Source organism: Aquarana catesbeiana, linkage group LG03 (genome assembly GCF_042186555.1).
Source record: "Aquarana catesbeiana isolate 2022-GZ linkage group LG03, ASM4218655v1, whole genome shotgun sequence".
NCBI lineage: Eukaryota > Metazoa > Chordata > Amphibia > Anura > Ranidae > Aquarana > Aquarana catesbeiana.
The window spans coordinates 141,926,403-141,950,912 of NC_133326.1; the positions used below are offsets into that span (position 1 = coordinate 141,926,403).

At 41.7% G+C, this 24,510-nt stretch overlaps 1 protein-coding gene across 1 annotated transcript in view; it reads left to right on the forward strand.

Annotated features, from left to right (window-relative positions):
- STRIP2 (striatin interacting protein 2) overlaps positions 1 to 14,887 on the forward strand; it is a 76,986-nt gene extending 62,099 nt beyond the window's left edge. The window contains exons 18-21 of the mRNA XM_073619350.1: positions 414 to 480; positions 5,593 to 5,697; positions 10,390 to 10,594; positions 13,659 to 14,887. Coding sequence (XP_073475451.1) covers positions 414 to 480; positions 5,593 to 5,697; positions 10,390 to 10,594; positions 13,659 to 13,909 — 628 coding nt within the window. The 3' untranslated portion in view covers positions 13,910 to 14,887. The remainder of the gene's footprint in view (positions 1 to 413; positions 481 to 5,592; positions 5,698 to 10,389; positions 10,595 to 13,658) is intronic.
- The last annotated feature ends 9,623 nt before the right edge of the window (positions 14,888 to 24,510 follow it).

The following is a 24,510-nucleotide window of genomic DNA, read 5'->3' on the forward strand; positions in this document are numbered from 1 at the left end:
GTGTGGAGGGAGAGTCCCTGGAGACACATCGCTGGATCAGGGTGGGGCTCAGGTAAGTATTGGGGGGGCTGGGGTGACTGCTGCACAGAGGTTTTTTGAGGCTTTAGAATCACAAATTAACCTACCAGCATGTCTTTGGAGTGTGGGAGGAAACCCATTCAGGCACAGGGAGAACATGCAAACTCAATGCTGGTAGTGCCGTTGTGTGGTTTCGAACCTATGACCCTAATGCTGCTAGGCAGAAGTACTCATTTTACAATATGTGTCTTTGAAAAGATAGTGTTTAAAAGTGTATCAAACCCATTTTCTTTTTAGTTTTGGATAGATTAGGGCATGGTAAAATCTCTTGACATGTGTCTTATTTATATTTTATATTTATTCAATGTTTTATTTAAATCTCTTCCTTTTCTTAGCATCTGTCTTCTTGACTTTCCATCCTGTGTCGTCCATGAATTGCCAGAGCTGACTGCTGAAAGTCTGGTAAGAAAATTGTAGATCTCAGTATATTTCAGCCCATAGTATAGGGGTTACCTTTCATTAGTTTAGGCTATAGTGTATGCTAGAGCTGCATGATTCTGGACACAATGAGAATCACAATTTTTTTTTTTTGCTTAGCGGTGTAACATCTTTCACATTATTCAAAAAAAAAAAGGGCTAACTACTGTGTTTATATTTTTTTTAATTCATTTTATTTATTTTTTTTTCTCAAATAAATTATTGCATTTGAAAGACCGCTACTCAAATACAGTGTGACATAAAATATTGCAATGACCGCCATTTTATTCTCTAGGGTCTCTGCTAAAAAAAATATATATATATAATGTTTGGGGGTTCTAAGTAATTTTCTAGCAAAAAATATAGATTTTAACTTTTAAGCCACAAGTATCAAAAAAGGTTTGTAAGCCACAAGTATCAAAGTCAGCTGCTGACTTTTAATAATCGGACACTTGCCTGTCCTGGAGTCCAGCGATGTCTGCACCGCAGCTGATGTTTCCATCAGTTGTTGGGTGCATGCCGCCCCCATTGCAAGTAAGGGAACCTGGCAGTGAAGCCTTACGGCTTCACGCCGGGAACCCTACTGCCCATGTGTGAGGCGAGGCTCCTCTCTCCTACTGGCCCAGCAGCTGGGGAAGGAGGAGGGAGCCCGGGCGGTGACGTCAATACCCACAGCTGAGGCTCCTGGAAGTGGGAACAGGATACCTGTGAAAGATGGGTATCCTGTAACCCCCCCCCCCCCCCAAATGTGGCACGGGGGGAGGGGGGAGATTACAACGAGCGGAAGTTCCACTTTCTGGGTGGAACTCCGCTTTAAGGCCCTTTCCACACGGGCTTTCCGATCAGGTACGCCTGTCAGTTTTTCAGGTGGACCTGATCGGAAGCTCCTTTCAGCCCTATGGAGTGGACTGACATCCGCTGATATCCAATCCTGTCCGTGAAATTCAGATGGATGGAAACCCCATTTTCCATCTGTCTGGAGAATCGGATCAAAATAAAAAAAGCACTAATACATTGTATCTCTTCCCATCTCTATCTCTCAGCACTGAGGAATGTTGATAAACATTTGTCTGCTTTTTTGTTTTTGAAAGCTCGGCTCTGCACTGTTTACATAGAATCGCAGAAATGGCTGATTAGCATCATGAGGTGGGGTTGAATCGAGATCGCAAATTTCTTTTTTTTTAACAATTAATCGTGCGGCTCTAGTGTGTGGCTCTCTTTCTTCTTTTTTTGGAAAGTATGGCTCTTTTAAAAAAACAAGAAATATTACAATAAAGGCAAAGTGACAGTTGTGTCTATAACTATTAAGGTATCTGCCTAAAAAAAAAAAAAAGTTCAGTACAAATATTTGGCAGTGGTGTGTTGTGCTTGGGGTTGCGGCTTCATTAAAAAGCTGATCTCCATCTGACCTGAAATGTTGGCGATGGATTATAGATGTGACCTAGGCACTTTTATTTTTTATTTTTTCTTAATATTTTCTGGAGATGCTGGGAGCTGCAAGTGCTCTGTGTCAGGTAACCTTTTTTACTTGACATTTCTTTAATTATCTTATCTTCTGAGTATTTGAAGTATAATCTGGCTAGTAATTTACGACAGACAAGTTCCCTTATTGCTTAGAAAGAGATATGAGAGACAATTATTAACTTTCTGAGGGTAAGGATTGATCATTGATCTATGTCTATGCAAAAAAATCTTCCACTACTTTTTTTTTTTTTCCCTGTGCTTGTCTTGTATGACATAGATGTCATAGACACGACTCTGGTCACGTGATTTGTAGTAACTGGGCAATGGCCATATGCTATACCTGGTTTGGTGACTGTACCATGTGCAGTAAATTACAGATATGAAAACTATAATTCTACACAAGCAGTAAATTCATTTGAAACCTAAGATGAGAAGAACCTTTTAAGCTAGTTGCTTATGGGGCTTACCTTTTTTCTTTTAACTAGAATGTAGTGTTTTTTTTTACACTATTTATTTTTTCTCTTTTTATGATTTCTTCTGAAATTATCTGTTTTGCTCTGGATTTTGCAATGGTTATAAACATTTGTTAGCTTAAGTTTTAGGAAGATAACGTTTGCATTCCTTTGCATTTTTTTTATGTCAATATGGCCATAGATGGATTGAAATTTGTCTGATTTCAGCCAAATTTCAATCCTTGTATGGCCGTTCTCTTGATCGAACGATTGACTTCTGTCAAATGAGAATGTTGGAAAACTTTTCTCGGTCAGCTGATCCCTCCATCCACCTCGCTTGTGCAGATGGTGAATCTGTTTTTTTCGATCAGCCCACCCACTGATCAAAAAGAGAAAAATATCAGTCTATGGCCAGCCTAATAACACTGTTCCTCCCAGTGCAAAAGCAGAATGTTGCAAACTGCTGCATTATGCTGACATCAAGTGGTCATTTTCGTGTACTGCAGTCAGTATTCTGTGCAAGCCTGACCTTACAGGAAAACTTATTGTGAACCGTCTTCACCCAATCCACTGCCAGTGATTTATTTTATTTTGCGCAGCACTTTACTTGTATACTGTTGTTTATATATACCTGCCATTAATGTAATGTCCAGTGTTACTTTGCAGGACTGTACAAAGTAAGGATATATGATTGTTATATTAACATGAAAACCGGTTCTGCCCAAAGGTGCTTATGATATAAAAGGAGTGGTGGGAGATACTACATACAAAAGATGTTTGCATTCAGTAGTTGTGTTGTCAGTTAAGTTTAGTGTACCAAGGTTATATACGCTTTCAGAAAGATTTTGAGGCTGCATGTGAAATAAACAGGTCAGGATAGAAGTGGGAGCTGCCATTGCTCAGTAGTTTTGAAGGTATAATCTTTAAGAATGTAATTTCCTCCTTTTTGGCTGTGCAAGTCATGGACCCAGAAAAAGAATTGCCTTTTATATACACGTTTTGGTGTGGGTCGGTAATTTACTAGTAATTTATGTAGGAATAAGAATGACAATCTTGCAGCATGGAGAAACAAGTCAGTAATGACAACTTCCATATTTACATCTAGGTAAATTCCACTAAAGACTGGAGGGTGGTAAATGACTGATAACACATAGAGGGAGATTTTTCTTAAACTGGAGCACTCAGAATCTGGTGCGGCTGTGAACAGTAGCCAATCGACTTCTAACTTCAACTTGTTCAATTAAGCTTTGACAATAAAACCTTGAAGCTGGTTTCTAATGCAGGGCTGAACCAGATTTTCTACACTCCGGTTTTAGTAAATCCCCCCCCCCCATAGAAAAGATTTCCACAGGGATGAAGCAGTATGGGAGTGGGTCGGAAGATATGGTGACCTGTGAAAAAAAGAGAAGGGTGTGGTAGCGGAGCAAAGGTTTGCGTTTATCTAAACTTAAAGGGGTTGTAAAGTCAGAAGGGTTTTTTTTATCTTAATGCACTCTATGCATTAATATAAAAAGCCTTCAGTATGCAGCAGCCCCCTAATACTTACCTGAGCCCCATCTCTGTCCAGTGATGTCCACGAGTGTCTTGGCCATCTGAGACTCTCCCTTCTGATTGGCTGAGACACAGCAGTGACGACATTGGCTTTCCTCTGCTGTCAATCAAAGTCAGTTAGCCAATCAGGAGAAAAGGGGGCAGGGCTGGGCCACGGCTCCATGTCTGAATGGACACAGGGAGCTGTGACTCGGGTCAGGTGCCCCCATAGCAAGTTGCTTGCTCTGGGGGCACTTGACAGGAGGGAGGGGCCAGGAGCACCGAAGAGGGACCTGAGAAGAGGATCCGGGCTGCTCTGTGCAAATCCACTACAACAGAGCAAGTAAGTATAACATGTTTGTTATTTTTATAGAAAAAAAAACAAGACTTTACAATCGCTTTAAGGAGATTCAGGAAAGTAGTATATTGGCAAGAGGAGCTTACAGTATTTAAACTACAGCTCTGAATTGTATCTTGGTGTTGAAACTGGGAAAAGACTTGAGTTTGACCTGCTGTATTCATAGTAGGTTGTTTGGCAAAGTAGAAGGCAATAAAAGGGGAGCATTAATAGTGTATGAACTTGTAAACAAAATGAGTGCAAGGTCAAAAATTATCTGTGAGTGCTCGTTCACACATTTGTTGATCATGGAGAAATGCTCATAAACGAGCTGAAGGCATTGATTCTAGTGAGAAATGCTTAAAGGGAAAGTGATGTAGAGGAAATGATCTGCTTTTGAGGCGTGGTTAGGTTGTGGTGTGATGGCAGACATTTTTGTGAATTCTTAGCAAGATGAAATCCATACATTGACCTCTTTGGCACCATCCTGTCCTATAACAACACTGGCTAGCACCTAGGAGAGGGAGATTGAAATGTTACAAAGAGATGAATCAGATAAGATAGTCCCTTTCATTCATGCTAAGATTTAGCTCCTCTTCCTTATGGAATGAAGAGTTTGATTTATATTGAATCAAACAATACTGAAATCTAAAGAAGCGAAAGGATAATAGATTAAAAAAGGAGGGAACCTGAAAGAAATGTGCCAAAAGATAGAAGATGATCTATCCAGTGGATGTCGGACCAAGCAACAATTGTAGATTTGTCAAAAACCTAAGAACTATCTGTGCTAAAATCTACATGAAATGTATAAATCGTCAGCTAACATCACCTTTGTTGATTACAAATAGACAATAAATATATAAAACATGCAACTTGTTATAAATCTGCGAAACAGTATATAGAAAAAAAGCCCTTGGGAGAAAAGGCCAGAAGGGAGAGTGTCCCAGCACCAGCCTTGGTGTGACAGATGGAACCACACACCACCACAGTGATCGAGCAATTCTCCTTCCCGGAAGGAGTGGGGACCCTCTTATTATAGAGAGGTCAAACTCGCTGGATGAGATTTTCATTCAAAACGCATGTAAATTAAAAAGAGAACAGAAGTAGGTTCTTTAATGACATGGTGCTACTTTTAGCCAGAAGAAGTAATTGTAATAAATCTCACTTAATCTTTCTTCTCCTGCTTTGCACTGCCTTGCTATGCAACAGAATTGATAAGTGTGTAGCAGCAAGGTCAGTATTGGAAGGATGAGGTTGAGTTTTATTCTAACATTACATGGACTGTGTGAACATCTTTTTCTAATGTGTTTTCAGGAGTCAGGAGACCATAACCAATTTTGTTGGAGGAATCTTTTCTCGTGCATCAACTTGCTAAGAATCCTTAACAAGCTCACCAAGTGGAAACATTCCCGGACCATGGTAAGTGTCCAACCAAAAGACCGATATCATGCTGAGCAGTTATATGATGTACCTCCTAGATTCAAAGAAGACTGCACATGTGCTATACATGCACAAATCCTACTGATAAACACAACAAAAATACATGCTAATTGTATCCATCTGTATACAGAAATACATTTTATGTAAAATCCTCCATACTATCTATATGGATGTTTGGTAGGGTTGTTCCTCAGCCAGTGTTTTTGCTCTGGACTGTGGCTATTTTCCGAAACATGAGCTTTAATGTGCATCTAAAAGCAAAACTTTCTTTTTTTTTTTTTTTTTTTTAATAGCTTTGGAAAATGCAGTTACCAAATTAGAATCTCCTATATGTTATTGGTCTTTGAGCGGAAGTCCCCTCTTAATTGTCACTGATGCTAGCATTTCAATTGGAACATTTTCTCTAACAACCTGTTTTTAGTGACTTTTTTTTTTTTTTTTTTTTTTATGTAATCTTTGTATTTTCATGATTTTGTGTGCAAAAATCACAAAACAAACTAATTGAGAGAGATAAAACCGGTCCAAATAGGTAGCAGTCATGGAACACAAAATAAAATCCACTTATGCACTCACTATTGCGCCTAACTTGCAATTTCTCCGCCTTCCCCATTCGAAACAATAATCCTAGCAGGTAACGCACAGGAAGGCCTTATATCGGGTATCTATGAGATTTTAAATGCTATCTCCCTAGAAGTGCAAGGCAAACATTCCTATATGATTAAATGAGAGAAACTCCTCAATGAAGAAATTCCAATTACACAATGGCAGGCGATATGGTCCCAGGCAGCGAAGAGTTCACTGTGCACACTGTATAAAGAAAATTCCTATAAAATCCTCCTATTTTGGTACATGTCTCCCAGATGTCCTCCGCGCCATCTTCCCTACTAGCTCTAATAGGTGCTGGCGATGCCAGGGAGCGAAAGGTACTCTCCTACACATTTATTGGAGTTGCCCACTAATTACCCCATACTGGACCATGGTTCAGCACCTGCTAACCCACCTTTTAGAAACACAAATCCAAGCGACCCCAACATTTTTTTTGCTAGGCTTATCACCACTAAAGCTTCCAACACCATACAAGAAATTAGTGCGCCATGTACTCACAGCAGCACGCTGCCTCATAGCCCTGTATTGGAAACGTCGCACTCCATCCTCTGCTGAAGATCTTTACTTCAGAATTAAAGATGTTGAACTAATGGAGAAAATGACGGCTAGAATGCAGGACAGTTTGGAGGCATATAACAAGGTCTGGGAGCTATGGCATCTCCAGGAGGACCCACCATGATCAAGCAATAACCCCACCCAGATGACTTCTTTACCCCCTTCTCTTTCTTTTTCCCCCCTTTATCTTCTTAACTCACGTACTCATGTGACTCTTACAGCCTCAGATGACAATTTATGGTTTAATAAACAAATCACCGTTGCACACTTGCCTAAAGAACTGCTAAAAGTTGAATGTTAAAATACTACTGCCACTTAGCATAATCTCAGTGTTTTTGAGTAAATGTATGCTAACAAAGATGTATATGACAATTTATACTGGTGATTTTCTACGTTTCTTTATACTGTATCACAAATACGAATAAAAATGTTATTTGAAAAAAAAAAAAAATCCACTTAACCACCCTACATAGAGGGTATTAAGGCAGCGAGAGCAACGTAACTAGTGCTATAACATATGAACACTCACAATAATATACTGCCTTAGATAAACCAACATATCTCCAGAACCGATAATCACTCAGTACCCAAAACTTGGACATAAGCAAAGATAGCAGTGGGAAAAAGTAATGGGAGGAAGAGAGGCGAAGAAGGGAGGGCAGGGGAAAGGGGAGACAAAAAAGGGTGGAAGGAAAGTCACAAAATAGCACTCTACTGTAAAATAATTTCAGTTATGCTCTAAAAATCTCAGAGGATCTGGTCTAATCTGTCTTGTACAGTCAACCTTCTTTTGAGGTCAATGGCCTTAGATAGTCCTGACAGTATAGGGGATGGGTCAGATGGGGCTGTTTGAGATCCCGGTAGGGCTTTACCAGTGTAATAAATCCAGGTGGCCCAGACACTATAAAATATAATGTGACGATCCTTACATGTCGCCATCCATTCCCATGCAGCCATGATATCATTTCCAAGACCAATCCAATCCGCCCAGCTAGGAATTTGAGATTTCTTCCAGAATACAGGAATGAATCACCTAGCCCCGTTTAGAAAGTAGGGCAACACTGACTTGCAGTAATGGTAGAGAAGGATAGAGGGGACATGAAGCAAAAGCTCCAGCGGGGAGTCAGGCAAGTAAGTGTCCAGGATCAATTAAATTTGGGATCTAATGTCTTGCCAGTAGGGTTGCAGCTTGGGGCACTCCCACCAAATGTGCAGGAGCATGCCCCAGTGCCCACACTCCTGCCAGCAAGCATCCAAAAAAGCTGGGTAGATTCTGGCCAGCTTAGAAGGGACCCTATACCAGCATGTGAGTCATTTTTAAAATCATTTTCGTATGATCAAGTTGTGTTTCAGTAAATGTATGCTGCAGGTCCCTCTTCCACTCTCTGATGTATATAAGGCTTTCCTCTAGGCTCCAGTGAATGCAACATTCCATATAGAACCGAGATGGATCATGGAGGATGGCATACAGAGCTTCTCATAAGGGATTGAGGAGGAGAGGGAGCGGATGGCCTGGGGTAGACTACGAGTAGCCTGTAGCGCCATTCATGTGAAGGAAAGCGACCAAATTTGTTCTCTTAAGGCATTCAAAGAAAGCAGTCCCTGGTATTGTACAAATCTTCCACATCTCGCCTCCCCATCAGCTGTCCAAGAGCGAAAAAGTTTGAGATGTTCCCCTGGAATGAACCCTTGGGAGGCAGCCAGAGGAGAAACCGGAAGGGCTAACTGTCCCGAATTATTTAAAGTATCCCATAATTTCAGAGCATGAGTGGTAATGGGAGAGATAAATTCACATAGGCCCGATGGTCCCGGGGAGCCAAGGAGCATGGGATAGGTTACGGCCTGCTAACAATTTTTCAAATGGAACCCATAATTTAGTGGACACATTATGGTGCCAGTCTAATATCGCCTCATAATATTTGAGAAAGACAGGCACATCCATGCCTTCCATCCATTTAGGGCATTGCAAGATGCTTCTATGCTTCGCCCTTGCCAGATTTATTTCAAGAACAGACTGGTGAGGGTCGTGAAGAAAGACCTGGGTAGGGAGGTGGGCACATTTGCAGTAAAAAAAAAAATACGGGGCAACACATTCATCTTTAAGACACTGATTTGGCCCATTCATTAAAAGGTAGTACGGTCCCAACTTTGTAAATCTGCTCATGGTAGAAAGCAGCAGGGCGTAGTTGCAGGTGTACAGCTGGAAGCAATGGGAGGGCAGATGAACCCTAGGTACTTCAGAGAAGTATGACACCAGGTGAAGGAAAACGAGGAATGCAGCTGTGTACACCATTCCGGAGGTATATCCGGAGGTATAACCAGAGGGAAAATTTCTGATTTACTAGAATTAATTTTAAAATTTGAGCGAGTCGAAGCCTTAAAGCATTGCCATTATGTTTAGGAGAGCGATCAATGGATCAAGAGATTTGGTAAGCACATCGCTTATGTTCCATTGGCCCCACATGAAATCCTTTTAATATCGGGATTCAAATGTATTTTATTAAGCAGTGGCTCAAGGGTAAGGGCAAAAAATGAGGGGGGGACACCCCTGCCTCATTCTATTGCAAATGGGGAAAGAGCCAGAGAAGATGCCGTTTACCCTAACCCGAGCATCTGGGGTGCTATAAGGAGACGTTATCCACAAAAGCATATTGGGACCGAGGCCAAACCTGGCCAGCACTGCCCAGAGGTATGCCCAATTCCCCTGTCAAACGCCTTTTTGGCGTCTGTAGAAAACAGCAGACAGGGTGGGATGGTCAGCTCCCAACTGGGCCCAGTGGATCAGCTGAATTGCCCGTTTCTTCTCTCCCAGCGAAGAACTGTTTGGTCAGGGTGGATCACTGTTGGCAGGATGTATTTTAAGACAGTTGGATAAAATCCTCGCTAGTATTTTTCATATTTTTCATTTATCATATTTAAAAGCGATATCGTTCTGTAGTTACTGGGGATAGTGTGCTCTTTTCCCTTCCTTGGAGATGACCGTAATATGTGCAAGCAACACCTCCTTGGGTACAGCAGTGCTTGATGCTAAGGCATTAAAATAAGCGCACACAGACTGGAAAGGAGTGGGTAGAATTTACAATAGTAGGCATTGGTGAAGCCGCCTGGGCTTTTCCCCTTTGGGAGGTCTTTAATAACCGCCGCCAACTCCGGGGTAATGGGTGCTTCTAGTTGGTTGCTAAATTGGGTGATGAGCTGCAGGATGCGCTCGGCTTTCTGGGCCTCCGTAGAGCCAGATAATATGTAGGGAAGGTGGTAGAGCTGGGCATAGTGACAACATTTTGACTTTTCCATCATTGTCTGTCCCTGTGACCAACAATGACAGTGAATCTTCTTAGCAGGGACATATCCTGCAATAAAATCTTTTCAGAAGTTCTAACTCATCCATAGTGTATCCAAAACAAAGAAAAAATTGGATTTTGATGCAATTTATTGTGCATTAGATGCAACTTTTTGTCCCATTTACTGTATTTTAAAGTGTAACAACATATGATGTTTCTTTGGTTACAGATGCTAGTGGTATTTAAGTCTGCTCCCATTTTAAAACGAGCATTAAAGGTTAAACAGGCCATGATGCAGTTATATGTGCTGAGGCTGCTGAAGCTCCAGACTAAGTACCTGGGCAGACAGTGGAGAAAGAGCAATATGAAATCTATGTCTGCTATCTACCAAATGGTGCGGCATAGAATGAATGATGACTGGGCCTATGGCAACGGTGAGTAAAACCCCCATAACACATCATCCATTTACCTTTGTGAATTAATTATACTTTCAGAATTAATATCAAGCATAAATGTGCACACCATTGCAGTATAATGGAAGTTAAAGCAGAGTTCCACCCACTTTTGAGTGGGCTCCCTGGACAGGTAAGTATCCTTACTAAAAGTCAGCAGCTACAGTTTTTGTAGCTGCTGACTTTAAAAAAAATGTTGGCGGCTGGAACAACGCTTTAACAAAGGTTTTTTGTGTTTTTGAAGTGATTCTATACAGGTCATGTAAAGAACTCCACAGTTTTTGTAGGGGTATATAATGTGTTTTTTTTTTTTTTCCCTTAATATAATGCATTCTTAGGATCCATTCACACTTGTGCAACTTGTCAAGAGACGTTGGACAACTTACACCCCATGTTTTCCAATGAGTACTGTCCATATCTATGCAACTTCAAAGTAGTTCATGCACTACTTTGGTCCAATAAATAATAAATATATATATGTATGTATATGTATGTGTGTGTGTGTCAGACTAAAGTGTACACCCATGGGCGGGCCATGTTTATACGCACAGTAATGCACAGCTGTTGCGTGCGTCCCTGTACAGGCAGTCCCATTTATGTCAATTGGGATGCAACGGCTTCACAGGCATAGATGTTGTTCCCAATCTGACATCCATATGGGTGTGAGTACATGACCCCGAATGCAGACAGCATGAGCTCAGGGACATGCATGCGGACCTACATGGATGTAAAATTGGGAGCAACTTCTCTGTTCGTGCAGTTGCTGCATCCCAAATGACATAATCACGACTGCCTGCAGAGAGATGCACAGAACACCTATGCGTCCCTGTAAAGGTACACTGTGTTTGCCCTGTGATAAAAAGGCTTTAGGCCCCTTTCACACAAGCAGACTGATCGGGTCTGCCTGTCCGTTTTTCAGGTGGGTCCACGCATTGCTCTTTATGGAGAGGCTGATGTAAATGGACATGTGTCCGTTTACACACCGCCTGCATACAATCCAGTCTGCTTAAAACAGACGGATGGGGTTTCCATTCACCATCCATCTAGCAGATCGGATTACCAGGAGCAGCCGGTCCATTAGGGGCGCTGGGGCGCCACCCTCCTGCAGGGAGCCGGACTCGTAGGTTATTTTTTTCAGGTCACATGATTACAGCCTGAGGCTCTAATTGGCTTGAGAAAGGTTGGGCTTGGGGCGCAGAGCAATGCACCCCGAACCCACCCACTTGTGACAATAGCAAATCAATATTCGCTATTGTCTTCTCTCCTCTCCTCCTGGCCTATCATGGCGGATCTGGTTGGCCGGAAGGAGAAGCTGAGGAAGCTGTGGAGGGGTGGGACCGTCACCATGGAGGGGTGAGTGCGGGTGGACCCGAGGGGTCCTACTAGTTTGTTTTTTTGTTATTTAATATTTTTTTTGGTGGGCAGGGTTGTCTTTGGTGAGATATCAGAGGTCTAAGCAGACCCCCATATAATTTTTTTTTTTTTTTTTTTTTTTTTTTGAGACAGAGAAAGGAACTGAAGATGGTCCCTTTCTGTGTAGCTCTTTACGTGAATGAATTAGGAATCTGTATAGAGATTAATTTCATTCATAAAATGACAGTCTGATATATAGGAACACTCACGGTTACTATATATCAGCTGTTAGTGGCTTTAGGAGCGATTCCACTGTACTGTACTACAGGGGGCGTTTGGTAAACACGTAGTTACCAACCACCCCCCCCCCCCCCCAAGCCTCAACTAAAGAAAATCTTCTCAGTCCTCATATTTATTCGGCCCATTATTAGTACTCATTTAATTTTGTGATTGCTACTGTGATGTATAGGGGATGTCAGCTACTCTAAATATACCACTGGTAAAAAATGTGTCCCTGAAAATATTTTTGAAATGTTGGCAACTATGCACTTGAGCACTGCCCAAGGGCCACTGGGTCAGTGGGGGCCCCATGAGAGGATCCGGTGATATTAAAGCGGTAGTAAATGTTGCTAACATTACTACTTTTTAGAGTGAGTTTAGACTGAGCCCTCCAGCGATGCGATCAATCCGGTGGGTCCCGGGCGCTTCCATCTTCACCCGCCTCTCTCTCTCTCGCACCAAAATCCTCAGCACCAAGCCCATGATGTTCTTAATCCGGCCCTGATGAGAGCGCTGGATTAGTGATCTACCCACCCTGAAGCAGACCTGGGTGAGGCCTTGGGTGAAAATATCTTGCTTGAAGGGGGAAGGTGCAAACTTAGTGGTATTAAAGGTTGTTTTTTTTTTTTTTTTCTTTTCTTTTCTTTTTAAATAACAAACATGTTATACTTACCTGCTCTGTGTAGTGGTTTTGCACGAAGCGGCTCTGATCCTCTTCTTTTCCAGGCCCCCCACTGGCGCTTCTGGCTCCTCCCCCTTGAGCAGTGCCCCAATAGAAAGCTGCTTGCCCGCTCTCTCTTAAACTGCTGCTGCTCTATGCGTCCATAAGACACACAGAGCCTCGGCTTGCCCCCCCGCCCCCCCCCCCCCCCCGGTCGCTCTCCTCATGGCTCACTGACTGTTATTGACAGCAGTGGGAGCCAATGGGCTCCCGCTGCTGTCCCAGCCAGTGAGGAGGGAGAGTGCTATTGTGAACATCGCTGGATCAGAGGGATCTCGGGTAAGGATTTGGGGTGGGAGGGCTGCTGCACACACGTTTTTTTTACCTTCAGCTTGTAGAACCACTTTAAATAACAAAAAAAATCAAATTGTATTTGTTAAATTATTTTTTTTTTTGGGCTACCTTACCAATACATCACATGTCATTACAGTGGTGCCTGTGCTGCAACAGAAGCATGCATAAAGCCATGTATGTCTCGTAGTGGCGGCCCTAACAATTTATAAGATATGGTTCCCTACCTCAGTGGTTAAAGATTTAGATTAGTCACCAATAGAAACTACACTGCTGGAGTAACATTGTATTGTGGACTGGCTGCCTAAGTAAATAATCAATACAGTTTCCTGCCATAAACCTGATTTGTTATCTTTAATATGGTTTTTAAAGCAGTCTTTTGTTTGACTATATTTTCTTTAGATATTGATGCCCGACCTTGGGACTTCCAGGCAGAGGAGTGCACATTGCGGGGTAACATAGAGAGCTTTAACAGCCGAAGATATGAGAAAAACCCCAACTGGGAGTTTGCCCCTGTAGACAACTGTCTGCAAAGTGTGTTGGGCCAGAGGATTGAGCTCCCGGAGGATTTTCATTACACCTATGAGCTCTGGCTGGAAAGAGAAGTATTCTCCAGGCCAATCCAATGGGAAGAACTGCTGCAGTATTCCTGACTACCAAATGTAGCCATGCGGTCACATCTTGTGTACTATATGGTGCTATTCTGACATTGCACAACAGGGGAAAACCCAGAGTTATGAGTAACTTGCAGGCATTTTCTCTCCTATGGGTCTAGTTTGAAGAAGAGTGCTTTGGAAAGATCTGAGTCATTTTCTATTTGCACGGAAGTGGAATGACTGTTTTTTTTTTGCCAGTGCTCTGTCTTAGTGGGAACATATCTGTTTGACATGCAACCCGTCCACAGGTTCCAATTACCTGATGCCTTTGATTCAAGTGCCTAGACTTATGCTGACCGTACACTATAAGAAAAATCAGCCGAAATTCAGTCATTTAGTGGGGATAAATCGGTAATCGCTTGGGATGTTTTTGTGCCAAAAAAACGAAGGACAAGTTGGCAGATTTTCTGCCGAACAAACGATAAATTGAAAGATTAATGTGTTTCCCATCCAAACTGTTTGCACTAGGTATATGTGAAAAAATGAACAAAAAATATTAATTCATTTATGTCCACTGAATGATTTATCAGTCATTACATGATGGCACTATAGTTTGCTCTCGTGGCCGAAATGTTTGTTTTTCGAAAATGGGTTTGAACGATTTTTCGTACAGTGTATAGCCAGCATTTAATATGATGTCATACTAGTCGGGTAATTAGTGTCACCATTGGTGTAAAGCAGAGGTCTCAAACTGGCGGCTCTTCAGCTGTTACGAAACTACAAGTCCCATCATGCCTCTTACTGTGGGAGTCATGCTTGTAACTGTGAGCCTTGCAATGCCTCCATGGGACTTGTTGTTTCGCAATAGCTGGAGGGCCGCCAGTTTGAGACCCCTGGTGTAAAGCTTTTGGTTTATAGCAGTTTTTCAGATAGGTAAACTTGTCTTTTGTGTTTTCCACATTGTGTGTGTGTGTGTGTGTAAAGGAACTCTAGAAATGTGAAATTTTGATTTAATATAAAAGTGATTTTAAAGCCTCCTGTTTTAATTTTTTTCTGAAAGCCTAACCTATTGCACAAATCAAAGAAATGGCTTCTGCTATTTGGATGTGGAGGGAGAAGTTAGAGTACAGCTAAAATAGCTAAAAATAAATGACCATACACGGCTATTGAAAACAGTGTTAAAATACTTATGTATACATGAAAAACACGCTAACCAATGACAAACTGCAGCATTCGGAAAATTTTGTCAAAGAGAAACTACAGATTCCTTGGGCCCCTTTCACACAGGCCTTCCATTTGTTTCATCAGTTACGTTTCGTTTTTTCTTTGAAAAAAAAATGTATCGGTATTTCCATCCACTTAAGCACCTGAGTAAAATTTTTGGTTTACATGATTAAAAAATAATTTTAGTCCTGAAGATTACTTAAAGCGGAGTTCCACCTGTTTTTTCTTTTATTAAAAGTCATAGCAACTGTGGGTATCCGGCTGTGACAGTTGATGGCGTCGCACTGCACATCCACGAGTCACGCTGCACTCTGCCATTGACCAGGCAATCTTCTGGGACTTGTGACGTGCCCCAGAAGATTGACAGGGAGGGGCTGCCTAGGCTGCTGAGAAGAAGGAAGTGGGACTGGAAGTCCCACTAAGAAGAAAGTACCCCCCCAAAAAAATGACATGCCAAATGTGGTATGTAGTGGGGCAAGGAATGCTTAAAGCGGAAGTTTCACTTTTAGGTGGAACTCCGCTTTGAAACCCCCAACCATTATATATGTTTTCTGAAAACACACCGCCTAGAGAATAAATTTGGGGTAGTTCCAAATTTTTATGCCACTTGATATTAGCACAATAGTTTATATAATATAAAATTTCAGTAAAAAAACACTTAAGTTAATTTTAGGGCACACAAACACAATAGTTTACCTATTTATTTGCAAAATATAAAAGATGAAGTTGCACCAAGTAAATGGATACCCAGTTAAATAAATATTGGGGGTGTTTTGGATTCCCCCAATTTAATATAAATATGTATTAGACTAGCTAATAGAAATAGACAAGTTATCAAAGCATTGATAATGTTGATAGTATAATAACAAGGTTAGCTATAAAATGAAACACGCTGTTTTAACAAAGCAAGGGTCTCATTTATTTCCCAAGAAAATAGGAATGTTAATATAAAAACACTAAAGGAAAATATTACAGACCATATAAACCAAAAGAACATAAATTATACTTTATGTAATGTCCTCCTCGAGCTTCTGTCTCGGCTAAACTCAATGGAAAAAGGCGGTAACTCTAGCCAGTCAGTACTTTTAAAGCCCACCCTCACAAACACCCTCTGTCCAATGCAGTCTTTACTTATCACTAGGAAGTATATTATTCTCACTATCAGCAGCATTTGTCCATGTATCACTGCTATTTGACCCAGGTCATCCTTCAGTGACAGCTGGTCTTTGATCTTTTATAACTCGGGACATTTTATTTCGCACCTCCCCAGGAGGTCTTATCTGGTGCTTCTCTACCCCCGTACTTCCCCTCAGGAGCCCTAGGCGAGGATATCGTGTTAAGATATGCATTCCCATTTATGACTCCTTGTCACGGACACCCTCCTGGTTAAACTGTCTGTACTGGCATTTCAAGATGACATTTTCCAACATAGGCCAAATGGCTGTATCCACCAGGCATTAAAACTCCAGAAATATGATATTAAACCATGTTGCCTTCCAACGTATGCCGCTTTGTGCCTGAAGGGTGATCCCTTCTTCAGAAACAGCTTTGACAGAACAGTCCATCTGCCTTAACATGTTCCCAACATGTGCTGCTTTGCCCCTAAGTGACACACCACCACAATTCTTCTGTGACCGCTTCCATGGCACCATTCCGCGTCTTCTCCTTTTTGATATCTGCACGATGGGGTGTACTATAGGCAAGTGGTGTCCATTCACTCACCATTCACCAACACACACTCAGAGCCACATATTAACCAGCTTTCAGATACGGAACCTCAAGGTTGGCCTTACTCACCCATATTACTATCCTAATAGATGTACGTCAAACTATAATAGCACACCAATCAACACATTACTATATATATATATATATATATATATATATATATATATATATATATATATATATATATATATATATATATATATATATATATATATATATATAGAGAGAGAGAGAGACCTTACCATCACTTCGTTCCTCAATTTGCATAAATAAACGTGAGACTTTCCTATATAAACGTCGGGTCCAACATCACATACCAACCTGAACGAATGACGAAACTGTAGCAATACTTAATGAGTAATACTACAAACCGATGTATCAAATAATTCAATATACACTTTGTACTGGGGCAATAAGGAAGCTGAATCCAGGTTATAAAGGGTTAAAAAAAAAAATTAAAGTCCATAAACTTTTATAGTCCATAGAACATCCGTGGATAGGAGGGAAGGTAAATGTACGTTTATGTGGGTGTCTAACAGGGATATGGTAGGCAGCAGCTATCCTCAGAGTATTGCCAGCTCTGTAAAAGACAAGAAGGGGTAGAAAGGGGAAGTGCCAGCTAAGTGTAGAGATTAAAATGTGCTTTATTAGTGCAAGGATTAGGAACAAAATAAGAGTAGGTTTCAGGCTCAATAAAATCAAGGGAGAAGGAGGTGTAGAAGCTTTTAGCGCCCTTCCAGGTTCCCTGTCATTTTCCCAGGCTGTGTGGTCGGATGGAGGGTCTTCAGTGCTTCCTGTGGCCACTGGGAAACAGGAACCACAACCAGCGTTGATTCTCTGCCTGCCTAGCCCGGCCATATCCCTTTAAGTGACGTAATTTTCAACCGCATTCCATGCTGGTTGTGGTTCCTGCTTCCTGGTGGCCACAGGACACACAGAAGACCCCCCATCCGACCACACAGCTTGGGAAAATGACAGGGAACCTGGAAGGACGCTAAAGGCTTCTATAGGCCTTTTCCTTGAAAATACAAAAAAAAAAAAAATCATCAAGGTCCTCCATAATATTCCAAACACTGAGAATCGCATCTAAACCTTATTCATAGCAAAGAAACGTTAACCAGAAAGTTCTTCCCATCCATGCAACTCACTAAGGGATGCTAACAAAAGATTTGTTTCCCCCAGTGCTATACCTTAGTGAATATGAGGCTAACTCCATTTTGAGTTTATTCAGCTGTTCTACGTACAGATGCCTTTCCTGCCTTAACTGATTATTTTCAGTTTGTAGTCTCACCATTTGGGTATTAAAAGGGACACGGGTTTGATTACTATGGCCTCTATGCCTTGGATTGCTACCCCATCACGCAGAATAAACTTCATAATGCCTTGGTGTAGTTTTAGGGTAGTGCCATTTCCTTTACATATTATTAGCCACCAAACAATACCTGGCAATGTAACCCCCCTTTTTACAAACAAAGCATTTGGGAGCTGCTCTCCATGCATATGGCGATGAAGATTCGCATTGCTGCATAACAGTACTATGATTGAAAGCAACAGACTACACTTTTATTATCTGAGGAGTAGTCACTAGCAATGGACTCATCAGAAGTCTCCACTGTCACCTTGTTACTATTCTTGAAAAGATTAGGCAGTTTTCCAGTTTAACTCCTGAATCAATTTCAAGAGCAGTTACAGCACATTTGTTTAACTCCTCCTCCACATTACCAAGATTGATTCCAACCAAAGCAACATCACTTGCAGCAACCAGAGCATCAGGTTTTCCTAACCGTTGCTCTAGAGCAGGGGTCTCAAAGTGGCAGCCCTCCAGCTGTTGCGGAACTACAAGTCCTATCATGCCTCTGCCTGAGGTAGTCATGCTGGTAACTGTCAGCTTTGCAATGCCTCATGGGAATTGAAGTTTTGCAACAGCTGGAGGGCTGCCAGTTTGAGACCCCCTGCTCCAGAGCCTCTATCTGTGCTGAACATTGAGCCTGCTCAGCCTTTGCCTGTTTGGAAGATAACTCCATTATTGCAGACTGGGCTTCATGTAACTCCCTCCTAAGTAGTATTATAATACGCTTTTTCTCAGCCTCCTCAATTTAAAGGGGCAATACAACTTTCTCTTAGCTTACCCGTTTCTTCCAATTCATCAATTTTCTGTTCCAATACATACTTCTCAGTCACGAGTTGTTCAATGTGATCACAAACATTTGTATCTGTTCTATTAACTGCTTTCTCTGGGTATACCACTGCATTTCTTTTTGTTGAGCAATGTCTTTCATTCTCAACAGCATGCATACCAGATTTGCCATTCTTGCTTTCTTGCCTTTCTTAGATGACGGTTTCTTTTTCATTTTATCATATTGAACATCACATTGATTCACCAATGTAATGATTTATTAAACAATGCATTTTCTCTGCAACTGTTAAAACTGACACAGGCATGTCTCTTAAGAAAATCTTCAGTGACCTCCATTGATATGCTAATTACGTTCACACTGGAGCTTGCCTAACTCTGTACAGCAGCAGCTGTTGAGAGAAGACATACAGATACAAATACACAGATACAGCTGTTCCCAAGCTAATATGGACTTGTAGTCCTACAGGAAGAAGCACACTGGGCGGCACAGTGGTGTAGTGGGTAGCACTCTTGCCTAGCAGTAAAAACGGTCGCTGGTTCGAATCCCAACCACGACACTACTTGCCTGGAGTTTTCATGTTCTCCCTGTGCCTCCGTGGGTTTCCTCCGGGTACTCCGGTTTCCTCCCACACTCCAAAGACATGCTGGTAGGTTAATTGGCTTCTGTCCAAAATTGGCCTTGGTATATGGGTGAGAGTTGGGGACCTTTGAGTGTGGTCTCCTTGAGGGTAGGGACCGATGTGAGTGTGTGATGTATGTGTGGAGCGCAAATTGACGGTGCTATATGGGTACCCTAAATAATAATAATAGATGAGCATCTTAATGAGACACAATGTACAGGGATAGGGACAATTGTAGACACACACCCACACTCACTCAGGTTGAACTGGATGGACTGGTGTCTTTATTCAACCTCACCAACTATGTAACTATTAAATCAGTGCCCTACTCTCTCCTTACCATCACTGATTTTAGCCCTCTTATCTCAAATCGTAGGCCACATTGCTCTTCTGTTAGAGCAAAGCTATTTCACTTTCCCGTGGATACAAAAAAATATTTCTCCCACTTTCTCCTCAAAGATGTCTGGTTTATCCTATAAATCTGCAGGGTACATCAGTTAACCAAGGGTGATCTGCCCTTAGCTTGCACAACTGAACAGCTAACAGGCCTAAAACAATTTGCATTAGCAATACAATAACCTTTGACACATACGCAGTATACCAGCCAAAAAGTCTTAGGCCCCATTCACACTAGCGCGTTTTTTGATGCATTTTGCATTTTGCAGAAATGCACGGGAATTTTTTAACATGGGTTCCTATGGAACATGTTCACATCAATGCCTTTTTGTTTCTCTGCGTTTTTGGAAAGGGTCGGGGACTTTTTTTCATGCAAAAAGCAGCGTTTTGCATGTAATGGTTTTCAATGGACATGCATCAAAAACGCAAGTGCAGCGTTTTTGATGCGTTTTTGGTGCGTTTTTGCCGTTTTTTTTTTTTTTTTGTAATTATTTTTTTTTTGTAATTTTTTTTTAAGACTGTAAAAAAAAATGAAAAAAAAAAAAAAAAAAACGCAAATCGCGGCAAAAACGCGGCAAAAACGCGGCTCAAAAACGTGGCAAGCATGAAAAAAAAACCTCCAAAAACGCTCAAAAGCAACATGCATAGGTGTGAATCGAGCCTTAAACACTACCACCCAGCCAACCAGATCTGCACGTCTGCTCACTGATTTGAGTATTATTTCACAGAACTTTCAGGACCACTCAAGCAGGGCTTCAGAATTCATGAACCAGCGCAAATCTTGTCCACAGTAGAGAAATGCTTTAAGTTCTGGGTCTTGTAGAGTTGAGGACTCCTTAGCTTATAGGAACTCAAGACAAAAATACATTAGGGTTTTGGATTTTGTGCAGAATGTATTTCCACACTCCTGCTTCTGGGGTGCCAAATAAAATAAATATTGTTTTTTTTTTTTTTTGTTTTTTTGTTTTTTTTTTGTTTTTTTTTTTTGATTTCCCCTATTTATTATAAATATGTATTAACTTGTCTATTCCTATAATTAGCTAGTTTATCAAAGCTCTGATAATGTTAATGGTGATGATACAATAACAAGGTTAGCTATAAAAATAAACACACTGCTTTAACAAAGAAAGGGTCTCATTTATTTCCCAAGAAAGTAGGAATGCTAACATAAAAACACTAAAGGAAAATATTACGGAGAATTTAACACAAAAGAACATAAGTTATACTTTACGTAAGGTCCTCCTCGAGATGCTGTCTCGGCTGAGCTCAATGGAAAGGAGGCGGTAACTCCAGCCGTTCAGTACTTTTAAAGTCCACACAGGCACCACCCACACAAACACCCACTGTCCAATGAAAAATCCATTAGAGGCAGTCCTTCCTAATCACCAGGAAGTATATTTTTCTCCAGTACATCTTCCAGGAAGCATGCTGTAGTGTCCACTAGGGGCAGCATTCGTCCATGTATCACCGCTATTTGACCCAGGTCATCTTTCAGTGACAGCTGGTCTTTGATCTTCTGTAACTCAGGACATTTTAAATCGCACCTCCCCAGGAGGTCTTATCTGATGCTTCATTACCCCCGTACTTCACCTCCAGCTCTCTGCAGCACACACTATCCCCTTCCAGCATGCTTAGCACCGTCTTGACAGTCACAGGAGCTTCAGCCAGCACACCTTTCTCCACTCACTTTCTACGTGAGACTGTCCTCCCAGTATAGGCTTTCACAATTTACTTTCCTCCTCCACAACATCCCCACTTAAAACTTGTAGTCCCACTCAGTCATTCCCTTTCTGGACCATACCTGCATGGGAACTACATACCTCACAAGTACTTGCAACCTCCAGCATTAATGGGCAGGCCCAGGGCAGTAGCACAACAGTGTGAGTGAGCCCTCCATGCTGAGTAGCACATCCCCCCCATTAAAAAGTCTTTGGTCCCCAAAAAGGTAACATTAATAAAGACAAATATAATATCAAACTTGATATAAGATCATGAGATAACTTGACAACAAACAGCTCTTCTGATGTTTGAGCTGTTGACACAGCCTCTTCTGAACTGTGCCTGGGAGTCGTATATCAGTCTTTTAGGAGGACATAACGATTGTTCCTTTTGGCTCAGATGTTCTTTCTTCTGGAGGTTCTTCATCAGATTCAGGGGCTGGCTGAGAGTTCTGTACTTCCACTCAATCATTTGAACAGACAACTCCTCGTCTTGCTTCCTTTTGAGGAAAAGACATAGAGGTTGATTTACTAAAGGCAAATATACTGTGCACTACAAGTGCTCTTGGAAGTGCATTTGCTCTAGATCTGAGATGAACATCTGAAATGAGGGAAAGCTCTGCTGATTTTTAGCATCCATTCAAGTGCAAGCAAAAATTTTTGTTTATTTTCCTTGCATGTCCCCCTCCGATCTAGAGCAAGTGCACAGTATATTTGCCTTTTTAGTAAATCAACCCCATAGTGTCAGGAACAACATGCTTGAGAGTCCCTGGAAAAGTCTAAGTGACAGAAGCGGATGGAGTGGTATCCATTGACGCAGATGGCCACAACTATTTCATACAGATATCATCTTCACCATCTTCCTCCTCTTCTCCCTCAGGCAAGGATGCAATTGGATTACTGGGCCTTGCCTTGGCAAGCTTGAGTTAATTGGTAATGGCTCAGTTTGCTATGACACCTGAACAGACTGTCATGGACAGAAGATGATTCCAGTGCTAAACATTCAAGGCCCCGTCTTCCCCTCTGGGCAGATCTGATACACTGGCAAGCTGGACAGTTGCTTGCAGATGATATAGAGCTGGGATCTCCATTGGTCACGTAGCTTGTGCTTGCTGGGGATGCCCAAATTCCTCAGCAGTACATGATCACCTAGCTTTAAATCTTGAACTCTCACCCTTAGCTCAAAGGTTCTTTTGTTATGCTAGCATCAAGTATCTGAAACAGCTTTGGCCTTCCCATATGCAGTCTTCAGACTCTTCCTAAGCTGATCCACATATACTCTGTAAGTCGCAACAGAGGTCTTGGTGATGGAAGTACCAAAGGCCAAGTCCACTGGCAGTCATGCCTCTCTTCCAAACCTGAGCATGTATGGGGAGTAACCAGTGGCATAATCTTCCATACTGTTGAAGACATGGATAACTGCAGTGATGTTGGCCCCAATGCAGTTTCTTCTGCATGATCAGAGTCCCTAAAATGTAAAAGAGGGTGCAGTTGGATCTAAAGGGGCATGGATCCCCTTGTGGGGGATAGGGCCTCATTGTGGACTTCTGATTAGTCTCTGCCTTCTCTACCCGTACCTTGAAATCTCTCATACAGACAAAATGTCCATGGGACCTTTAAGAGGTATCCCGAAAAATAATTTGATTAATCACATGGTACAGGTAGCCAGGTACCATGCGATTGCTTTGGGTCTATCACAGATCACAACAGTAAACAAGCTGTTCATGAATGAAAAGCCATTCATGACAGGTTGTTTACATTAGTATCATGTGATTGCTATGACCAATACACATGATGCCGGTTATCGGTAACAGTGTTCTGCTGTGTCTGGTCCTAAACTGCAGCAGGCTCAATCATGCATATATGTTACTGAGCCTACCTGTGCTGCCCCGCCACAGTATATCTGCATGGGTGGGGTTGCAAGTGGTTATAGCACTGTATAAAAACAATTACCATTTTTTTTTTAAAGCTGGACTCCAGGTTTAAGCTTTATTGCATACTTATATTGCTGGAACCCTGGGCTGTGGAGAGGGTGGGAGAGGCCGACTCAGGTTCTGAGGCTTGCTAAGAGGCTGAGCCGGGTGCCGGTTCAGGCATGTGGGCAGATCCCGACCGTATGGTCGCAATCTTTCCTGAGCCTGGACTGGCTCTGTGACGTCAGCCGACAGCGGGATTCAGTCCGTTATCTGCTGAAAACGGGTCACAGAGCTGCAAAATTATCTGCACTCCTGTGATCCACAGAAGTTTAGCCAAATGAGCTTTGGCTGTACTTCTCCTTTAATGCTGAATGCAATTACTCTGTGATTGCTGTTTCCTAAGTTTTCCCTTATTTCCACATCAGAAATCAGATCTCTGTGAGTATACATTACATACATTATATACAATAGTGTGCAAAACTTTTAGGCAGATGTGAAGAAATGCTGTAAAGTAAGAATGCTTTCAAAATATATTTTTAAATTGTATATTTTTATCGATTTTTAAAAATGCAAAGTGAGCGAACAGAAGAAAAATCTGAATCAAATCAATATTTGGTGTGACTACCCTTTGGCTTCATATCAGCATCAATTCTTCTAGGTACATTTGCACACAGTTTTTGAAGGAACTCGGCAGGTAGGTTGTCCAAACATCTTGGAGAACTAACCACAGATCTTCTGTGGATGTAGGCTGCCTTAAATCCCTGACAGACTCAATGATAATGCGATCAGGGCTTTGTTGTCTTGCTGCAGAATAAATTTGGGGCCAGTCACACTCCTCCCTAATGGTATGGCATGATGGATAAATATTTGCCTGTATTAGCCCTTAGAACACCATTGATCCTGACCAAATCTCCAACTT